Source organism: Amborella trichopoda, chromosome 2, assembly GCF_054954075.1.
Source record: "Amborella trichopoda isolate Santa Cruz 75 chromosome 2, AtrichopodaSantaCruz75HAP2 v2.0, whole genome shotgun sequence".
NCBI lineage: Eukaryota > Viridiplantae > Streptophyta > Magnoliopsida > Amborellales > Amborellaceae > Amborella > Amborella trichopoda.
In genome coordinates, this window is record NC_142337.1 from 10,825,846 (window position 1) to 10,846,649 (window position 20,804).

Sequence of the window (20,804 nt, forward strand, 5' to 3'; positions counted from 1 at the left end):
AATCAAAATTTGTAGAAAAATAAATACGAAGTGAAAGTTAAATATCCTTAATTTATATGATAATTAAATCTCTGTAGATCATAAATGCCATTCAAATTGGATAAAAATTGCCCCAAATCCGTATCTATCGTTTTCAATTTTACTTGACAAATTTCAGGAACTTTTCGATTTCTAGCCTTTAGCCAAATCGATGAGGAATCCTAGTTTAATCGAACAAATTTTAACAACAATACTGTATAGGATTCAATTATCTTAGCCCCCATGTCAGACTCGGGCAAGTTCTAGTCAGACAGGATTATATTTAACAAAAAATAGAATTAAAAAGTGGAAAACGGGGAGATCTAGGTGATTCAGCCCAGAATCGCCAAACCATCTGATTCTTTAGCACTCCTTGCTACACTGTCCTTTTATTGATTATTATACTGCTACATGTTGTCATATAATCAATATTTTCCATCTCAATATAGAGCACATTGCAGTAAGAAACACATGATGAATACATCAAACTATATAGGATCCATCTTTTATTTCATTGATATGAACATCCATCTTTTGCTACAAACCATATTTCATTGAAGCATAAAGCAAGCTCTTTGTTGCGAAGCACTCTATTACATGATATTTAGATATCTCATATAACTTTAGCATAGGGAATTAGGGATTATTTCATAAACACTTAAAAGTGTACATATTTCACATATTGATTATCATAGAGATTAATTTGGAACCGAGACTTCCTTCACAATCTTGGCTCCCCTTAACTTGGCAAAGTAGAGACCCATATGGTGCATGGTTTCCTACAAAACAATCACATATTCATCGGTAAGACTTCAAGATGATCAAATTCACATATCCAAAATATTTCTGCTTCATTCAAGCTTACAAACCTTTTCCAGACAAGTGAATTCAAAATATCCCAGCCTTAGTACTTCACACAATATTAGATTTTGAAAAGCAAACTTCTGAACTGGCCTCAGTTTGTCTCTGTTTTAGAACCTATGATTATTACTATTCTAGATAAGCATGAGTTAAATGTCAATGTACATGCTGACACTCATATAGAGTGCTCACTTGAAGCTTGTTGCATGTTTATATGGACCCAGTATCGCCTCATATTAGCAAAGCAATGATAACATGCAATTGCCTACTGCAAGTTACTCACATAACATGGAATTGCCTACTGCAAGTCACTCACAAACTTTTACAAGAGAAAAATATATGATTCGATGGAACATAATAACTAGTTAACGAGAATTTGTTGCCTTCTATATCAACTAAGTGATAATTTAGGAAGTAATAGCTAATTTCCAAGCATGAATTTGCTTTCATACTAAATCACTTTCAATAGTGTTATTTCATCAGTAAATCAAGCTAGTCTACGCTCTTTCATCAGCTTAATATCTTTTATTACCATTTAAGGCTTAATTTCTTGAAAGTACCTAAGTAATTTTTTGAGATATCATTTACTAACTATAATATTACCGAAGCCTATAGAGAAAGAAAAGAGTGAAATAGTAATATTCTTATGAAGAGCAACCCTATGATTGCTCTATTGATCTTTGTAGCATGAGGCACTCAAGGCCTTTACTGAGAAGGCCAATCCATTGTAGAAGGCATTAGTTTGAAAAAAAAAACCATACTTCCATAACTGATTGAAATCTCTCTCTCTCTCTCACGCTCTTGCGGGCACGCCTGCACACACATACACAACAAGTACATATGCAATGCCTCCCAGATAAGCACGTCTATACAAGAATATTAATATTAGGGATTGTATACAATGAGATCATTTCTCTTTGTTACAGGGAGGTCACAATTGCTCCGAGCCATTAGATATCAAATTGGATGGCTTGAGGCATGCACCACGTTTGAGATTCTTTTTTGAACTTTGAGTCTAGTCAATGACACACTCATAACCACTTGATTTGAAATCTGATGGATAAGATTGACTGTGACTTCTTTGTATTAAATATAACTAGTCTCTTTGCATACTTTTCCTTAAAATTATCAAAGAGTTTGCAAGCTTACTATACATTACTGCATAATATCAGAATGGCAGATGCTAAAAGGAAGTATTTGATGAACCATTTCTTCTTTTTTGGCCAATTGGCCCATTTAACTAAGAAATGGCCCCAATTCACTATTGGCTGAGTCAGATATTGCAAGTTTTTTTTCTGGAATTTGTATACAATGTTCGAAATTGGTTTGCTACAGTTCGCTAGCACCTCTCCAGTGGTCCAATGTCAACAAAGGATGGTTGGGATATGTCCTTCCTTGCTTAAAGTCCATCAAAAATTTTTGATGGAGTTTGAGCAAAAGAACTACTTACCCCAGCCATGTGTTGTTGACATCTGACGGCCGAGGAGGTGCTACCAGCTGTAGCAAACCCAAATGCCAGCACAGACTACTTTCCCTTATCCAATTACACAGCATAATGATTTCAAAAGAAAATACAAGTCCAAAAGTATAAACTCACCCCCGTCATGTGTTGTTCACATCTGACAGCGGAGGAGGTGCTACCAACTGTAGCAAACCATTGCTAGAACTGAGCAAAGGAGGCTACATAGCCACATCCTGCTAAAACTCTAGAAAGAGGCTATAAAAAGTCCTTTTGGGTAGTTTTGACATGGTACAAGGAGGACATTCCTTATTCCCTCTCATCTCATGTATTTGTTTCTCTTTAAGGAAATACTTCAACGAGGAGAACACTGAAAAAGTACAATGGGAACCAATTTAATATGTGCATAGCAGAGTGGGGAACAGAGGCTTTTCTAAGGGCTTTGGTGTTTATCACATCTCTGTCAAAGTGGTCGTCTCTAATAGACAACTATATGGGGGCTTTAGCTCATTGAAGGATGGATATTATCTGGACATTTTATGCGATCCCTAAGCCCATCGATTACTGAGAGAGACTCCCTTAGCATTGTTAGTTGGGAATATGTGGGGTGGATGCATCATGAATCTGACTAATAGGTTATTCAATCCAACTTGTTTCACCATGTTGAAAATTTACGCAGTTATCTTATGAATCATTACAAATTTTAATTAGTTTTTAAGGTCAATTTGTCCAATTACCACAGCCAAAGTGACATCTAAACTACAAGCACTAAAATCAAAGTCTCACAAGCCATGCATTCATCAGTAATAGAATCTATAAAAATAAATTTGGAAGTAGCATTTCTGTGAGAACCATACCAAAGTTAAGTCCCATCTTTACTTTTATTTCCTTCATTGAAGTTATCAAGTTCATTAACTTCTTTAGGAGAAACCTAGTATTTTTATTCTGATACACATCTCTGATAACATTCAAATTGAGCAAAATCAACCATGTAAAAATAGAATCCAAAATTCTTTAGGAGAATCTAGTTAAGCTCACATCAAGCAAAATGTATAAGAGAATAAATTAGACATTTCAAGCTAAGACAATCTACAAAGAGCTTAGGCTTATGATTAGTACCTGTGGATGGGGGTTAGATCCTTTAATAGATTGAGCAATGCTCGAGGGGAAATCAAAAGTTGCACATCCATTAGAATACACAGCAACATCTTTCAAAGGGGGCAGCAAGCCACAGTTTCTAGCAGATAAAGTAGCCGCAACAAAGTCGAAAACACATATATCTGTACATATCCCTACCACCAATATCTGAAAGGAAAAAAAAGAAAAATGAAAAGTACGTTTAAAGAACCAGTATTGGCATCTCCAATGCTTTATCAGATGGTCAAACATGTACTATTTAAGCAGGATAACTGTTCTTTGGAACATTAAAAAACCCAAACTTACATTCATTTAACTACTTTCTGCAATGTGCAATACACCAATGACCAATAACAAAACTGAAAATGTAAAAGGAGAATGCATCTAAAAGATGAAAACCATGCTTGATTACAAAAACAAGTGGAAGATGAAAAAATGATCAAATATGAAAGGATCAATGAAATCCAAGACAATAATGGATATCTTAAGTAAATTCTTATTGATAATTCTCAAGATTTCTGGGTGTTTCAAATAAATTTTGGATGTCTCAATCAAGTTTATCAAACCTCAGTAAAATTTGTGCGTTTTTTAACTTGCGTCATCAATTCTTGGAAATATATGAAATTAGGCAGTATTGATTTCTCATGACTGATGAAATTATGTGCGAATGAGGATAACTTCTCAGCTAATAACTTCTGGAAGATAACAGACAATTTCTATTGACTCATATAAAACAATTTCAATAGAACTTTCAAGTTTTTGTATAATATAAACAGCTCTTAATAAAAGATGACTGAGCAACAAAAGATCTCAGCTAGACCATGTTGGTCATCACCCAATCTGCAACGCTATTAGATCCATCATTTTGAATGCAACCAATGAAACCATTAATGAGAAAAGAAAACAATTTCAACGGAACCTTCAAACTTTTTGTATAACATAAACAGCTCTGAATAAATGATGACTGAGCAACAAAAACTCACAGCCTGGACCATGTTGGCCTTCACCCAATCCACAAAGGTATTAGTACCATCATTTTGAATGCAACCAATGAATCCATTAATACAATCCTTTCTCTGAATTGTGACATTTGGGTCCTTCTCCAACCATTGCAAGGCTGCAAAACAAGCGATATGATTACTTAGTACTTAAGTAAAAATCCACAGCAAGTATTATTTCTTTACAAGTTCTTTCTCTGTAGAATAGAACAGTGCCATGGCTTCATCAGTTGTATTCAAGTGCAGTCACTGGCAACTGGCTAATATGAAATCATTGAGCATGCATAAATATGAGCAGTGTTTCATGATTCAGTCAAGTTCACTCAGACTCAGCCGAGCGACTGGCTTTGGCCAGTCCCAGGGGCCAAGTAGCCTCCATTTAAAATGACTGAAATGCTAATTTTTGTTAAAAAAAATAAAATGATTTAGAAATAAATTTTTAGATAATTCATAACGTTTTTTTTGGGATTTAGGAAGTTTTCTCTCAACATACTGCAATTTTTTGATTTTCCTGAATATTTCAAGGTACAAACCAAAATTTTGAATGATCCATCTTTTATGTAATTCTTTGGATTTCTAAAGAATTCTATTACTTTTTTACATTTTCCTGATTTCTAACTTTTTTTATTTTCTTTTTTTTTTTTTTTAACCTTTTTTTACTTGTGCGGTACTTGGCAGAGTTCGAGTGTACTCACTGAGTTGCTCGGATCGGGCCAGGGTGAGTACTGGACCCAAATGGAGTTAAAAAACATTGAATAAGAGTTTGCGCAATTTGGCTAGTTCATAAGATTAGTATCGGGTGTTTCCCAATAGTAAATCATCATAAATTATAATGCAAAAAGAACTGTAAATTTCTGATGAAAACAAAAATATATGGTACCTGGAACCAGATTTTCTTCTCCTGATCCAGCTATACAGTGAGGGGGATATGGAAGCTCAGGCTTATTGGGGTGATGGGTATCGAGAAAAGCCAGCATGGGCCACTTCTTCTTACTAAAAATCCTTGCTAGCCTTACACTCTCATCCACCATTCTTGAAATTTGTTTATTGGGCTCTCTGGGAGCCTGCAATTTCACCAAAAAATAGAAAAAACTGAGAGATAAAAAGAGATTACAAACAAGAATCCATCAAAAGTAGAAAACAAGCTCCTCCCCTCAAATAAATAAGTCCCAAATCCCAAAACTAATCAGACCATGAGTTTGAAATTACCCATCAAAGATGAAAGCTGTGTTACATGAAAAAAAAAAGTCAAAAAATAAAAAAAAATAAAAAAAAAATGCAATGTTGATAGCTTACCAGATTACCAGCACCAGGGGTGCAAAAACCATTGTTAATGTCGACAAGCACAAGACCAGTCCTTTTACTTGGAGAGATAAAAAAGGACTCCTCCTGCAATGGAAGTTCAGCCTTCAAAAGATCAAAAACAGGGGCCACCATCTCTGTCTCTGTCTCTGTCTCTGTCTCTCTCTCTCTCTCTCTCTCAATCTCGAACAAAGAAGGCCATTGATATATAGCACCAGATATAAGGTCCAAATTTCAAATTCAAGACACCTTTTTTGGTACCTCGGAAAAAATTGATAGCTCCTCTGTACAATATCAGGAATTCAGGAAAGTAAGATGTGCTAATAGTAAAAAGGTTCGAATCTCTTTGTCCATACATGCAAGGTGGCTTTGTGCCATTGGTGTGCAGGTCAATGTTTTACTATTAAATTGTTCATGGTTTTGTTTTCTTTGGCTAAGTTCATAACTGTGATTCTCCTTTCTTTGGGATGTGGAGAATTAGTACTCTCTTTTACCATTATTTGTTTGGAGTAGGAATCCAACTTGCTCGCACCTATTGTCAATTTAAAAAAATTTGCATCAGGAATCTAAGTGTCTCGGACCCATTGTCAACTTAAAAAGGGCAGTATGATATTATTTTTAGAAAAAAGTTTATATAAAGTATTGGAAGTTTGTAACAAATTATTTAGATAGTTTATTATTATCCTAAAAATAAGTGTTCACGCATTCTTAATATCTCTTTTATTTGTTGAGTTTCAAATTTTATTGTTGGGGTTAGAAATTGATTTTAGAGAAATTTAGGTCAGGCTTTATTTTATTTTCATAAAACCTAGGCCTTATAAAAACTTCATCCAAAGTTATTATTTTTATGGGTCTCTCCTTGTTGCAGTAGGGTAAATTGAATGTTTTGTCCCTGTTCTAAAGAAACCATATGGTCTCATCGTGCACATTTTTTGTAGTTTCCTCTTCTTTATCTCTCTATTTAAAAACTCAATCTTTAAACTCTCATTTCTCTCATATTCTCTCTCTAAAAATATAAATTTTTTTTGGGTAAGTTAGTGGGAGAGAAGGTCTTCTACCCGATTTTTCATTAATAATGAAAGAAAATACAACTCATAAAGTTACAACCCTACAGTAGAGCATTTGTGCCGCATTATGAAATAATGCAAGAGAAAGAAAATCCGATATTCTAGATCGCCAAATAGTAGCATCTGAGAAAGCTCTAACTTTCTTAGCAAGTGTATGTCACTATATTGACGCCACCATATTGCCCTCACGATAAATGTGGACTAAGGACCAAACACAGTCAGAAAGCTTATAATAGGCAATTAGCAACAACAATATTGAGCGCCCATAGAGCTTTGCAACAATCGAGTATTATATTAACTAACAATAATGAATCACTCTTGATCCATAAATAGAAACAATTAAACTGGATAGCCAGGTCCATCCATGCTTGTAAGACATGAAACTCCACCAAATTATTTGATGTTATTCTAAAGGGATTGATAAATGCAGTAATAAAGGAGCCATCATCACTTCTAAAAATGCCTCCACCACCTCTAAGTCTAGGATTCTAGAATGAAGGCCCATCAACATTTAACTTAAAGTGATTTGGATGAGGAAGAGACCAACCAACTAGAACGGGGTGTCTGACTTTCTGCTAGTGCTATGTGATTTGGAAGTTATTTACTATTGCTATCTCTGACAAATGGAAGATCCGGGCTTTTTAGCATACGCCATCTCTCTGACATAAGAGATGATTCTCCTGAGTACGAAATCACTAATCCGGCTGACGTAAGTTCTAGCAGCGAAGGGTCCACTTTATTGAATGATATCTCTCTTATATATAATCCATTTGAAGCGAAACTTGGACCATTGTGTTCGTCTCTAGGTTCTCTACAATCTCTCCAACTTTCATGACCAAAGGGTTCACCACCAAGAAGAGATAGAAGAAATATGCAGACATGGTAGAACTGGGCTGCAACAGCTTAATCGACGATGGATACGAAATAACAAAATCCCTTATTTTTCTTACACAGTGTTCCTGCTGAATCTTAGAGCTTCGAATTCGAATTCAAATGTCAAATAAGATGAGCATTGACCAAGCATGTAGTTATCAACAAAGCCATCTATGAAAGCATTCACATTCAAACAAAGCTACATGGTTATCATCTATGGCTCAATTATAAAAGATGAAGGCATGTGATCAACAAATGGATAAACATGATAAGCTTTTATGCTTATCAACTATTGAATGACTATATAAACCTGGATTCTTGATGAGGAAAGGACTTCAATTTCATTGGATTGACAAGATTGGATCAGTTCAGCTCAGAGAGAGACTGAGCATACACACTCTTTGATGATATTTGCATGATTGAGAGAGATAGAAGAGAGTGATTGTATTTGCAGTAAGTCAAGGATTAGCCCAGTAGTACCACTGTTGTTGCTGCTACATTGCAATAATATGATAGAGAGAGAGAGAATCTATTAAATTTAGACTCACGAGAAGCTTGATATCGAATGAGCAGACCATACATATAATACCCCTGCATATTGTCAGGTATATAGGCTCATGATGGCCTTGGTATTGATTTATTTGATGTGTGTTTGTATATTTTCCTTTCCTAGAATCATATGTATAGGCTTCAAGGCCCGAATTTAGCTTTCAAGCTAATGTAAGTGGCAACATAGGTTCAAGCCTTTGGAACTCTTTCGCTCTCAGTATGATAGGTAAAGCTTGTATTTCTATGATATGGAATACATGGGTGAATTTGGCCCCGAATGTGTTTGCTCTCTGGTAGTTCATTAGGAGTCATGATGTTTTCTTTAAACATTTTAAATTAATGCTGCACATTTTTCAGAGCGACCAGACCGAAGTAAAGCGAAGCTTGGTACTGCCGTTTCAGTTAGATTTGGGCCGCTTCAATCAAATTTGGGTATGATTCAAACCGATTTTGCTGAAGCTTGGCCTCTTCGGCCTAAGCAAAGAAATATCTATAAAAAAATATTTTTTCTTTTTTTTGAAATTTTTATTTTTCATTTTTTTTTTTTTAGATATATATCTAATTTATTTATTAAATTAAAAATATTTGAAGTCTTCCCCCGATCGGCTAAAGCACGGAATTGTTTCATTTTCTCACCAAATTGAAGACGACTCCGATGCAAATTTGACAACATTAAGCGCATATAGTTTTCTCAACAATATAAACCAACTCCAAACATTACATAATCAACTCTCCATACCACAAAACATTTAAAAACTCAACAGTACAACAAATAAGTAAAAACTATCAAGGGGAAGCCAATTGTCAAACCCTTTGTGCCAAGATCACATAAGCGGACCTTTTAGGGTCTTAATTTTGTCGCATGTATGACAGCACAGACGACTGTGATACAAAGGGCTTGTCTCACTTATGTGATGGGAAGCTTATGCTCAATTATTAACCACTTTATTAGCTTCAAAATGAGAGACATAAATGTACTTTTGATGATAATGTTGATAAAAACAATGAGCATAGACATCTTATGATGGGGCATTGAAAGAATCACTAAATGCTTGCTAGTATGCATGAAATATCTCATATAATTCTCAGAGAAATTAGATTAACAAAATGGTAGAGAAAGTGGTGTCTAAATTCAAGATTGAAAACTAGACTATGCATATTACGTGGTGTGGATGCATAGTTTTACAAGGTAATCAAAGATCACAAACACTCGAGACTAAAAGGACAAAATTTTTATTGTAATCATAGATTTACAACAATAAAAAGACAGAAGAAATACTCTAAAAATAAAAGAGTAGAGGCTATGGGGATTACCTTAAGTAAGGAGCATCAAGTGGGCTAGACACCATAAAGAACTCAAATGGCCATAGCTATATTTGCTCAAAAGGAAATGAAGCCATTTCAAAAATTTCACCTGACCTTAGCCAATAGATGATGCCACACCAAAATGTGATTTATACTATGATTATCATCCAAGACTTAGGGGCTAAGCCAAAATTTCATGATGTATCCTCAACCCTAGACACATGTGAAAAAAAACTACATGAGTGTCAATTAAAGCATGTGGCGAAATTACTCACTTAAGTAATAGAACTATTTTTCATTTAAACTATATAAAACTCCTTATGCTAAAACACACAAATTCCAAGGAAAGACACCTAAAGGGGTTTTATGTCAGAGGCATGTGGGTTCCATGAGGTGTCGTGTGTCACCCTATAGCCACTTGGTAGTACGTGGGGCCTCCACAAGCTCTCATTGATTGGAATGTACCCCAAATAAATAAAAAAACCTCATATTCTTGCTCCAAAAAATTTTTAAAAATTACCAAAATTTCTTAAAAATCTCTAAATAGTTTGACTCTTAAGGGAAAAAGAGCTAAGATATAATTTGAGCTTTTAACTTAGTCCACTTTTGATTGTGAAATCGGCAAAGGAACTCATTTTTTTTCTCTTAAAATTTATATAAAAGAAATGAACTTTCAAGTTAGTTCACTTTTGATTGTGAAATCTAAGCGAAGGAACTCATTTTTTTTCTCCTGAAATTTATATCAAATAAATCAGTCTTGTACTCCAGGAAATACAAGTATGTTGTACACCTACAGGAGTACCGTTGTAGGTCCCTTCTATGTCTATGTGGAAGGGACCACATCTTTTCTAGATTTCTATTCTTTTTTCCTTTTCTCAAATTTATTTTTGTTTGAGGTATCGCCATCTTCAGATTGGAAAGTTGTTGTATGCACCAGGGGACAAATTCTTAAATTTGTATTCCCAGAGGCATAAAACATCTATCTTAAAGATGGATTCATATGGGTAGTTTCTCTCAAAAAAAGTTATAACCAATGGTCTAAATATTTCATTCGTAAAATTATCTGTTTCAACTTTTTAAATTTTTTTTTTTCCCAATAAATTCATGATATCCATGTTAAAGGTTATATATTCCTTAAAAATTAGGTCTAAAATTTATCTCAAAAATGAATTTTTAAGAGATGACTCATCTCTATATGCGAGTCCTATGACTCGTAGAAACCCTTTCCCTTTCTAATTACTATGTCTCCATAATTAGCATGTGGAAAATTGTTTCATATAGACTGGACCGCATTTCTACTTATGCGGTCCAGAATGTGTAAAGCATCCATCTTAAAGATGAATATAAAATAATACAAACTAACGGTCTAAATATTTTCTTATTAGAATTATTAATTTTAGTTTTTAAAACTTATTTATTTTTTCATATTAATGATCTCCATATTAAAAATTACAAGTCCCTAAAAATTAAATCTTAAAACCCATCTCAAAAATAGATTTATCAAGAGGCCCGTATTTCGACGTATGTGTGCTTGGCCGCATAGAAACTGGGTCTTACTATATATGCCAGCCAATGTTACCTAGAGAGAGAGGGCGAGAGAGAGAGAGAATTTTGCAAGAAGTTGCGAACCGTTGGATGTGTTTCGGCAGAGTCCAATGTCCCAACCATTGGAAAAACCAAATCCAACCGTCACAAACAAATGACCGTTGAGAACGGGCCCTTATATATCTCGACCAGATAAGAACAATGCCATTTGAAAACCAAACTTAACGAGCTTAGAGAGAGAAAAAGAGAAGAAGAGAGAAGAGGCAGAAGAATAGAGAGAAGAAGAGAGACAAAGAAGAGAGGAGGCAGAAGAATAGAGAGAAGAAGGGTTAGTGATAGAGAGGGAGATAGGACTGGTTTTTTCTGGCTCTCTTCTTAGTTCACTCTTCTCACAGTAGCAGAAACCATAATTTTTTAACCCATGTCCCTTTTTTATTTTCTTTTGTTATATCCGGTCTTGGAGCTGTTGTTTTTTGGCAAAATTTGGAAGAGGAGATGGCAACAACCAGGAATGTAGTGCCCCTAAACAGAGGTAATAGATTGTTTTAGGGTTTATTTATTTTATGGTGAACTTTCTAAAATTTTAGCTGCTTGCTCGTATAGAATCTAGTTTGTTTTTTTCATCAGGAAGGAAATTTTTTTGACTCATAGGAAATTTTTATATTCTAGTGTGAATTCTCTGAAATTTGAGTTTTGGAGCTGTTGTTTTTTGGCAAAAGTTGGAAGAGGAGATGGCAACAATCGAGAATATAGTGCCCTTAATCAGAGGTAATAGATCGTTTTAGGGTTTCTTTATTTTATGGTGAATTCTCTGAAATTTTAGTTGCTTGCTCGTGTCGAATCTAGTTTGTTTCTTTCATCAGGAAGGAAATTTTTTTGACTCGCAGGAAATTTTTATATTCTAGTGTGAATTCTCTGAAATTTGAGTTTTTGACTCAGAGGTTCATTTGCAACTGATTCTGTGAAATTTTCACAAAATTGATTCATAATCAGTTTCTTTTAAAATATTCTGTTAGAAATCTTAGAATACTTAGTGTTATTTTCTTCTCTATCTGATGTATTTTGAGGAAAATTTCCTTAATCAGTTTTAGGTTTTCATCGGCTCAGTTGTTTTATTTTGTGGCCTCACGATTCTTCCATGGCCATTTATTCTTTGTTTTTCCATGTTTTTAAAGAATCTATGTTCCATGGCTCTAGTAGCAGAGACATGACTACTAGGATTTATTTTTTATTCTCTATGTAAGGGTTCTTTCTTCTTCTAAAACTTGTTCTAACCTAAAATGGGTTTTCAGTGTTTTTCATATTTTTGAGCTCACAACCACTATTCTTAGATGCCCTTGTTCTTTATCTGGTTGTGCTTTGGAGAAAGATTTCCTGGTTGTGCTCTAGAGAAAGATTTCCAGATTTAGTTTTAGGATTTAACTGGCTCAGTTTTTTTTATTTTGTGGTCTCAAGTGTTCTTCCACAGCCAATTGTTCTTTTGGTTCGGCCTAATTTCGCATTTCTTATCTCTTTCTAACGAAGCTTTTTTAACACTCCAATTCCTGTTTTTGACTAGAATTCTTTTATAACAAGAAACCTCTCCCTCTGATCAACTGGTCAGTTACAAGGTCAGTTAAGAACCCATTCATATTTATTTCTTGTAGAATCACCTCTCTCTCCCCCCTTTCCTTAAGAAGTGGATTCTCTCTCTCTCTCTCTTTAAATCTCAAATTGCGTTTCTCTTTTGGTTTTCAAGAGTTTTGGAGCTTCTGACCAATGCACAGGGAGCTGTTACAGCCAATAAGGTAAATGAACAGATTCCCCCCCCCCCCCCTCCCTCCTTTTGATTATTTTCCTCTCACTGGCCAATGAACAGGTGGTTGTTGCAGCCCATAAGGTAAATGAACAGATGCCCCCTAACCTTTTTTATTATTTTCCTCTCAATTCTTACCATTTGAATCATTAACTCCCTTGTGAATGATTTTTCCTTCCATATACAATTTTCTAGACAGTAATAAAATCAAGCATTAAAGAAGGAGATTGTTTCTTCTGGCTATCACCTCTAATCAGATAAGCCTAGGCGAAATTCCATATTACTTTGTATGGAATTAAGCATAAGAATGGGTTTCTTCTTTTGATGAAAGGTATGCTAAATACCCAATTATGATAGTTCATCTAAATTTTTTATCTTATTTGTACTTGTTTTATTATTTTTGATGAGTTTCATCTTCATCGAGTTTGCTTGTAAATCAACAAGCATGAAAGCAACTTATCATCGAGGTGGATCTCTTTACGTTATTTGATATTTGAGATCTTGATCTTGCAAGCTTGATTTGCTTAATGTTTCTTTCTTCTCTAATATAGAACTGCTCTTTCTTCTTTCATGCAAATATGGAGTGAATTTTTTGGAGCTTTACTTGTGGTTTGCAATTTTATTAAGTAACTTTTTCTTAACATACACACACTCTTACTTCTTTCATGCAAATATGGAGTGAATTTTCTGGAGCTTTACTTGTGGTTTGCAATTTTCTAAGTAACTTTTTCTTAACACACACACACACCATACACCACACGCACACATGCACACATGCACACACTCACACTCATACTCACACACACACACACTCACACTCACACTCTCACACACACACACTCACACTCACACTCACACTCACACTCACACTCACACACACACCCATACACATGCACACACACACACTCACACTCACACTCACACTCACACTCACACTCACACTCACACACATACACACTCATACTCACATTCACATTCTCACTCACACACACACTCACTCTCACTCGTACTCTCACTCACACACACTAATACTCACACTCACACTCACACTCACACTCACACTCACACTCACACTCACACACACTGACACACACTTATACTCACACTCACACTCACACACACACACTGACACACACATAACTATATACACATACACACACACACTCACACTCACACTCACACTCACAAACACACACACTAACACTCACACTCACACTCACACTCATACTCACATTCACACTCACACTCACACACACACTCACTCTCACTTGCACTCTCACTCACACTCACCCACACTAACACTCTCACTCTCACTCACACTAACCCTCACACACACACTCACGCACATACGCACACACACACTCTCACACTCACACTCACACTCACACACACACATACACTCACACTCACTCATACTCACACTCACACTCACACTCACACTCACACTCACACTCACACTCACACACACTCGTGGACTCACACACTCACACTCACACTCACACTCACACATACACACACACACACACACTCACGCTCACACTCACACTTACAACTCACACTCACACTCACACTCGCACTCGCACTCGCACTCGCACCCGCACTTGCACTTGCACTCGCACTCGCACTCGCACTCGCACTCGCACTCGCATATATTTATACTACACATATATGCGTGTTGTGAATTTGCTGATGTGTGTATATATACGATCTGTATATACTGATATGTTTGTGCGTGTATGCATACAGTTGCTTGCTATCAGTTATAAACAATTATCAATGTATATACGGTGTATGTATATACTAATACATGCATTCTATATGCACTGATATATATGACCATATAAACACTTATTAGCAGTTTATATATATATATATATATATATATATACGACATGTATATGCTGATTTGTTTATGCGCGTATGTATAAACTTGCTATCAGTTATATATACAATGATATGCGCACGCACATGCACTCTTACAAATTGATAGTGCGTACATATATTTCTTTATACACTGATATTTATGACCATATAGACAATTATTATCGGTTTATACAGTTACTAGTGCATATGTACACTGATATGTATATACGTATACACATATGTATATGTATAAAGGGTTTATCAGTGATATATACAGTTTTTAGCTCAATTTGTGTACGTATTGATGTATAGCAACTTTTACCATTGTTTTCAGTGTATTTTTATATACTAATGCATATAACCATACAAAACATTAGTTATCAGCTCTATATATAGTTATTAGTGTGTACAAAATACATTGACATGTGTGTATGTGTGTGTATGTATATATACTGATATGTGTGTATGTGTAAAGGGCATAGCTGTATATATATAGTGCATTAAATGGCCATAATATATACATTTCTATATACATTGATGTATATGACCATATATATACACTTACTTTCAGTTTATACAGTTAGTAACATATATACACTTATTATCAGTTTATACAGTTAGTAATATATTTGTACATTGATTTATATACTACACACTCACACTCACACTCACACTCACACTCACACTAACACTCACTTACACTCACGCTCGTACTCACGCTCACGCTCACTCTCACACACATTCACACTCACACTCACACTCACACTCACATTCACACACTCACACTCGCACTCACTCACACACACACTTACACACACACTCACGCTCACACTCACACTCACAAATCTTTATACTACACATATATGCGTGTTGTGTATGGGCTATTGTGTGTATATATACGATATGTATATACTGATATGTTTATGCGTGTATGTATACAGTTGCTTGCTATCAGTTGTATACAATTATCAATATATATATATACTGATATGTGCACATACATGCCCTTACGCGTTGATAAATGCATATATAATGTATATGCATACACTTATACATGCATTCTATATACACTGATATATATGACCATATGGACATATATTAACAATATATATATATATATATATATATATATATATATATATATATATATATATATATATATATATATATATATACAGTGTGTATATATACGATATGTATATACTGATATGCTTATGCATGTATGTATAAACTTGCTATCAATTATATATACACTGATATGCGCATGCACATGCAGCTTTACGCATTGATAGGACATATATACATTTTTATGTACGCTGATAAAGATCATATATATACTTTTTAATAGTTTCCACAGTTATTAGCGTATATGTACATTGATATGCATATGAATGCACAGGTGGCTGTTGCAGCCAATAAGGTAAATGAACATATCCCCCCCCTTCTTTTTTGATTATTTTCCTCTCAAATCTTTCCATTCGAATCATTATCTTCCATGTGAATGATTTTTCCTTATACAATTTTCCAAACTGTGATAAATTCAGGCCTTAAAGAAGAAGATTATTTCTTTTGGCTATCACCTCTAATCAGATAAGCCCAGGCGAAATTTGATATTGCTTTGTATAGAATTAAGCATAAAAATGGGTTTCTTCTCTTGATGAATTGGGTATGCTAAATACCCAATTGTGATAGTCCATATAAATTTTTCATCGTATTTGTACTTGTTTTTATTATTATTGATGAGCTTCATCTTCATCAAGTTTGCTTGTAAAGCAACAAGCATGAAAGCAACTTATCATCGAGGCGGATCTCTTTACGTTATTCGATATTTGAGATCTTGATCTTGCAAGCTTGATTTGATTAATGGTTCTTTCTTCTCTAGTATAATACTTCTCTTGCTTCTTTCATGCAAAAATGGAGTGAATTTTTTGAAACTTTACTTGTGGTTTGCAATTTTTTTAAGTAACTTTTTCTTAACACACACACTCTTGCTTCTTTCATGCAAATATGTAATGAATTTTCTGGTGTATTACTTGTGGTTTGCAATTTCATTAAGTAACTTTTTCTTAACACACACACATACACACACCACATACACACACTCTCTCACACACACACACTCACACTCACACACACTCATACACTCACACACGCTCACGCTCACACACTCACGCTCATGCTCACACTCACACACTCACACACTCACACTCACACCCACACACACACTCTCACACCCACACACACAAGCACACACATTAACATGCACTCACACTTACACTCACTCTTAGATATATAGTACACTTATATGCGTGTTGTGTATGGACTGATGTGTGTATATACGATCATATATTTATACGTGTATGTATACAAACTATATACAATTGTCAATGTATGTATACATTGATATGTGCATGCACATGCACCCTTACGTGTTGATAAGTGCATATATACTGTGTATGTTCACTAATATATGCATACTATATACACTGATATATATATATATCCATATAGACACTTATTAGCACTTTACATATATATACAGTGTGCATATTTATGATATGTATATACTGATATGTTTATGAGTGTATCTAAAGATACCCTATGAGTTATATATACAATGATATCCGCACGCACATGCACCCTTACGCATTGATAATGCATATACATTTATATATACACTGATATATATGACCATATGGACACTTCTCATCAGTTTATACCAATGGTTTAAAAAGCGGATCGGTGACCCGGATCGGGCGCCCAAAAACCGATCCGGATCGGCGAATCGGTGATCCGGAACGAGAATCGGGTGAATCGGTCAGAATAACGCTTCAAAAAAATCAGAAAAAATTATTAAAATTCATTATAAATATTTTTTTTTAGGAATTAAATAAGAAATGAGGGTACTCCATTAAGAATTTTCATGTTTTTATATGAATATGCGAATATTTATATGTTCTTTCCCTGCATGAACTACTATTCAGCATTTAATTTACATCACACAAAAGGATAAACATAGAATTATCATGGAATAAGTATATCAATATACATGGACTACAATAAGGCATAAAATTAGTAACATTTGATCTAAAAGTAAAATGATAGACGACGTTGTTGTTCTTCTTGGTCACGCTGGTGCCATTGATTGAATTAGTTTGACAATTCATTGATTCGATCTAAAAATGACTCATCGATATTAGCAAGCTTCTGACTATTCCCAAATCCCTGAGTGTTAGTGTTTTGTTGTGTTCCCAATCCAAAATCCCTGAAGCTTGTCCATCCTTCATGCTCACCTGCGCTGTCATGCTCATCCCTACACTATTGTTGTTGGGACTCGATATGTGAATAATATGACTGGGATAGGGTGGCCTCAAAATCATCATCTCTCTCATTTTCTCTTAGCCCCCTTCCCACTCTCCCTCATTAGGTGTAATATCACCGACATCTCCGACGAATTGTGGATACGTTGGCTAGCTGCTTCCTCTTTCATGCTGCTCATTACTTTCTTCAAGATTTTCATCACCGATAGCCTCAAGGAACGCTCTCTTGTGCAACACTGGCTCCTCCTCTTCTACTACCTATTGGTCTACTGTGTCTGTGACAAATATTGTGTCTAAGTCTATCGGTCCATAGTCTTCAAGCTTCCTTCTTATTTGTCGCTCTCGAAGGTTTAAATTATAATGAACGTAGACTAGTTTATGAAGCTTCTCAGAAGCGAGTCGATTCTTCCTAGTAGTGTGCAACCATTCGAACGTACACCAGTTGCGCTCACAGCCAGTAACAGAACATGTTTGGGAGAGCACCTTGATTGCTATCCTCTTCAGGTGAGGTGCATCAGTACCATATATTTCCCATCATTCAGCTGGATTAAAATGCAAAAAGCATTGTAAGGGCAAGAACAATTCATAAGATTAAATATATCAATGAACAAAATATTAACGATGGGATAACCTGGATCCATCATAGTTCGAGAATTCCTGGCACGTCTAGTTCCAAAAGATCCTATAGCATCCCTATACATAGCAAGCTAAAACAAATATATTACATTTTAGTGCATTATTCCTCACAAATATAACAACTCAATGAAGTTCTTACCCAAACATTAAATAATACCTCTTGTATTGCTGCTACTTGGTTTCGATGGCTTCTCTCCAACCTTGTAATAATGTATCTGACCCCTTCCATAATCTTGTGAGGTTGTTCAGGTGTCAAATAGAAAAATTTTGGGTTGAAGTAGTAACCTACAAAATATATAGGTAGAAAAATGTCATTTACAATTTCATAAAAAAATGATTTAAAATGAAACATTGTAATGATATAATATATTTAGCAGCATAATGAATTAGACGTCCAAATTTGGTGTTCCACTTCCTTTCTATAATCTCGATCACTTTGCTAGCAAAATTACACTTCTCCTCAATAGCTGATTTCGCCCTCTCAATACCTTCATAAGGGAAACCCATGGTAGCTTTCTTGTCAGCATCCATCATTCTTAACACCGTGACCGAAGGGGCAGTGGCCTCTACAACATTGGAACATCGAGACCAGAACCGCCTATTTGAGACTATGTTGTCCACTTTTATACCGGTACTGGACTTCTAGAGGCGGTCATTTAACCACTCTTCACAGGTAAACAATCTCTTTAATGCACCTTCAGATTCTCAAATGGAGTCCATAGCTAAGTAATCGGTCGCAAAGCGGGTTATGGCAGACCTGATTATCTCTTTTTTCTTAGAGTGTTATCTAAACAGAAATAAAATTTTAGAGTGGTTGTATATAAATCTCGACTCCAACCTTGCTTCCTCTAGAGTCTCCTTCACAATTTTGATCTCACCGATCTCCTCTAACATAAGATCAATGCTGTGTGCAACACACGGGGTCCATACTAGATGCTTTCTCTTATCCATCAACTTGCTGCCCGCAGAAACACATGCACGTGCATTGTCCATAATAAACTAGACTACATGCTTATCTCCCACCTCCTCCACTATCTGATCATATAGCCGTACGTAGAAGTTTGCATCCTTTTTCGTCCCTGATACGTCTTTGCTAGACAAAAAAGCTGTACCTTTTGGAGAATAGGCCAAGAAGTTTAAAAACGTCTTTTTGCTAACTTTATTCAACCAACCATCACTCATGAGAGTAATGCCTGTCCTTGGCCAACTCTATTTATATTCTTCAATCCACTTTTTAACTTCCTCCACCTCTTCATCTAATATTGGCCCACTGAGGTCATATGCCGTCGGGGGTTTTACCCCGGGCCCGACTCTCTGGATTGCACTGACCATAGGTGGAAAATATGGGCTATTGGCTGCATAAAAGGGAATCCCTTTATCGTATAACCATTTACCAACATATTTCCCCAACATGTTTCTTGTACCTTTAACCATGCCTTTTAGGGTCATCTGTCGTGACTTAGGCTTTGAGAAAAATGGGTCTTTACGACCATGACCTGCAATACTGTCACTCCTAGGTAACCTAAAAATAATTTCTTCAACATCTGATTTTCCTTGATACATATTGCCACCAACCCCTCCATACATATTTGAGCTGGGCCCGCCATACATGCTCGAGCTGGGCCCGCCAAGCATATCTGAGCTAGGCCCACCATGCATGTCTGAGTTAGACCCACCAGGCATTCTGAACCCACGTTCCCTTTGATATTGTTCATGTAAACTCAATCTTGTGGCTATGTCCAGCTCATTATTATATTGCTCTTCTAGGTCATTATTATAGTGTTGTGCTGTATTATTCCTGCTTGATGGCGTATATAAACTAGCTATCTCCTCATTTATCCTATGTTTGGCAATTTTTTTACCTTTGTTAGCATTAAGAATTGCCGCCATTTGTTTTTTTACATTACTAGGGACACTAATGCATGCAGAAACTTCTCCCATAACTCTTGCCAAGTGTTGCTTGAACCTATGTACCCCATGTTGCCATACAGGGTCTTCTGCAGATCTTGACATGATTCAACTGTTTTAAGATGTAAAAAGTATAAAATTAACCTGACAGTTCAACAAGAAAAATAA

At 35.5% G+C, this 20,804-nt stretch overlaps 1 protein-coding gene and 1 long non-coding RNA gene across 5 annotated transcripts; one reads left to right on the forward strand and one right to left on the reverse strand.

The window, feature by feature from the left end:
• Positions 1–495: 495 nt before the first annotated feature.
• Positions 496–5,965, reverse strand: LOC18447938 (nicotinamidase 1). Its single transcript, XM_006858022.4, has 5 exons — positions 5,770–5,965; positions 5,354–5,537; positions 4,459–4,592; positions 3,458–3,643; positions 496–797 (listed from the first exon to the last, which is right to left on the reverse strand). The coding sequence occupies exons 1-5, from the start codon at positions 5,908–5,910 to the stop codon at positions 717–719; spliced, it is 726 nt and encodes a 241-aa protein (XP_006858084.1). The 5' UTR covers positions 5,911–5,965; the 3' UTR covers positions 496–716.
• A 5,354-nt stretch (positions 5,966–11,319) lies between these two features.
• Positions 11,320–13,486, forward strand: LOC110008446 (uncharacterized). Of its 4 annotated transcripts, none has more exons than XR_016049126.1 (5): positions 11,320–11,646; positions 11,784–11,882; positions 12,673–12,724; positions 12,853–12,993; positions 13,105–13,486. It is a non-coding gene; the product is annotated as an uncharacterized LOC110008446 (long non-coding RNA). The 4 variants fall into 4 exon arrangements; XR_016049129.1 differs by having other exon boundaries at positions 11,321–11,646; positions 12,853–12,901; positions 13,105–13,233; XR_016049128.1 differs by lacking the exon at positions 13,105–13,486 and having other exon boundaries at positions 11,321–11,646; positions 11,834–11,882; positions 12,853–12,986.
• The last annotated feature ends 7,318 nt before the right edge of the window (positions 13,487–20,804 follow it).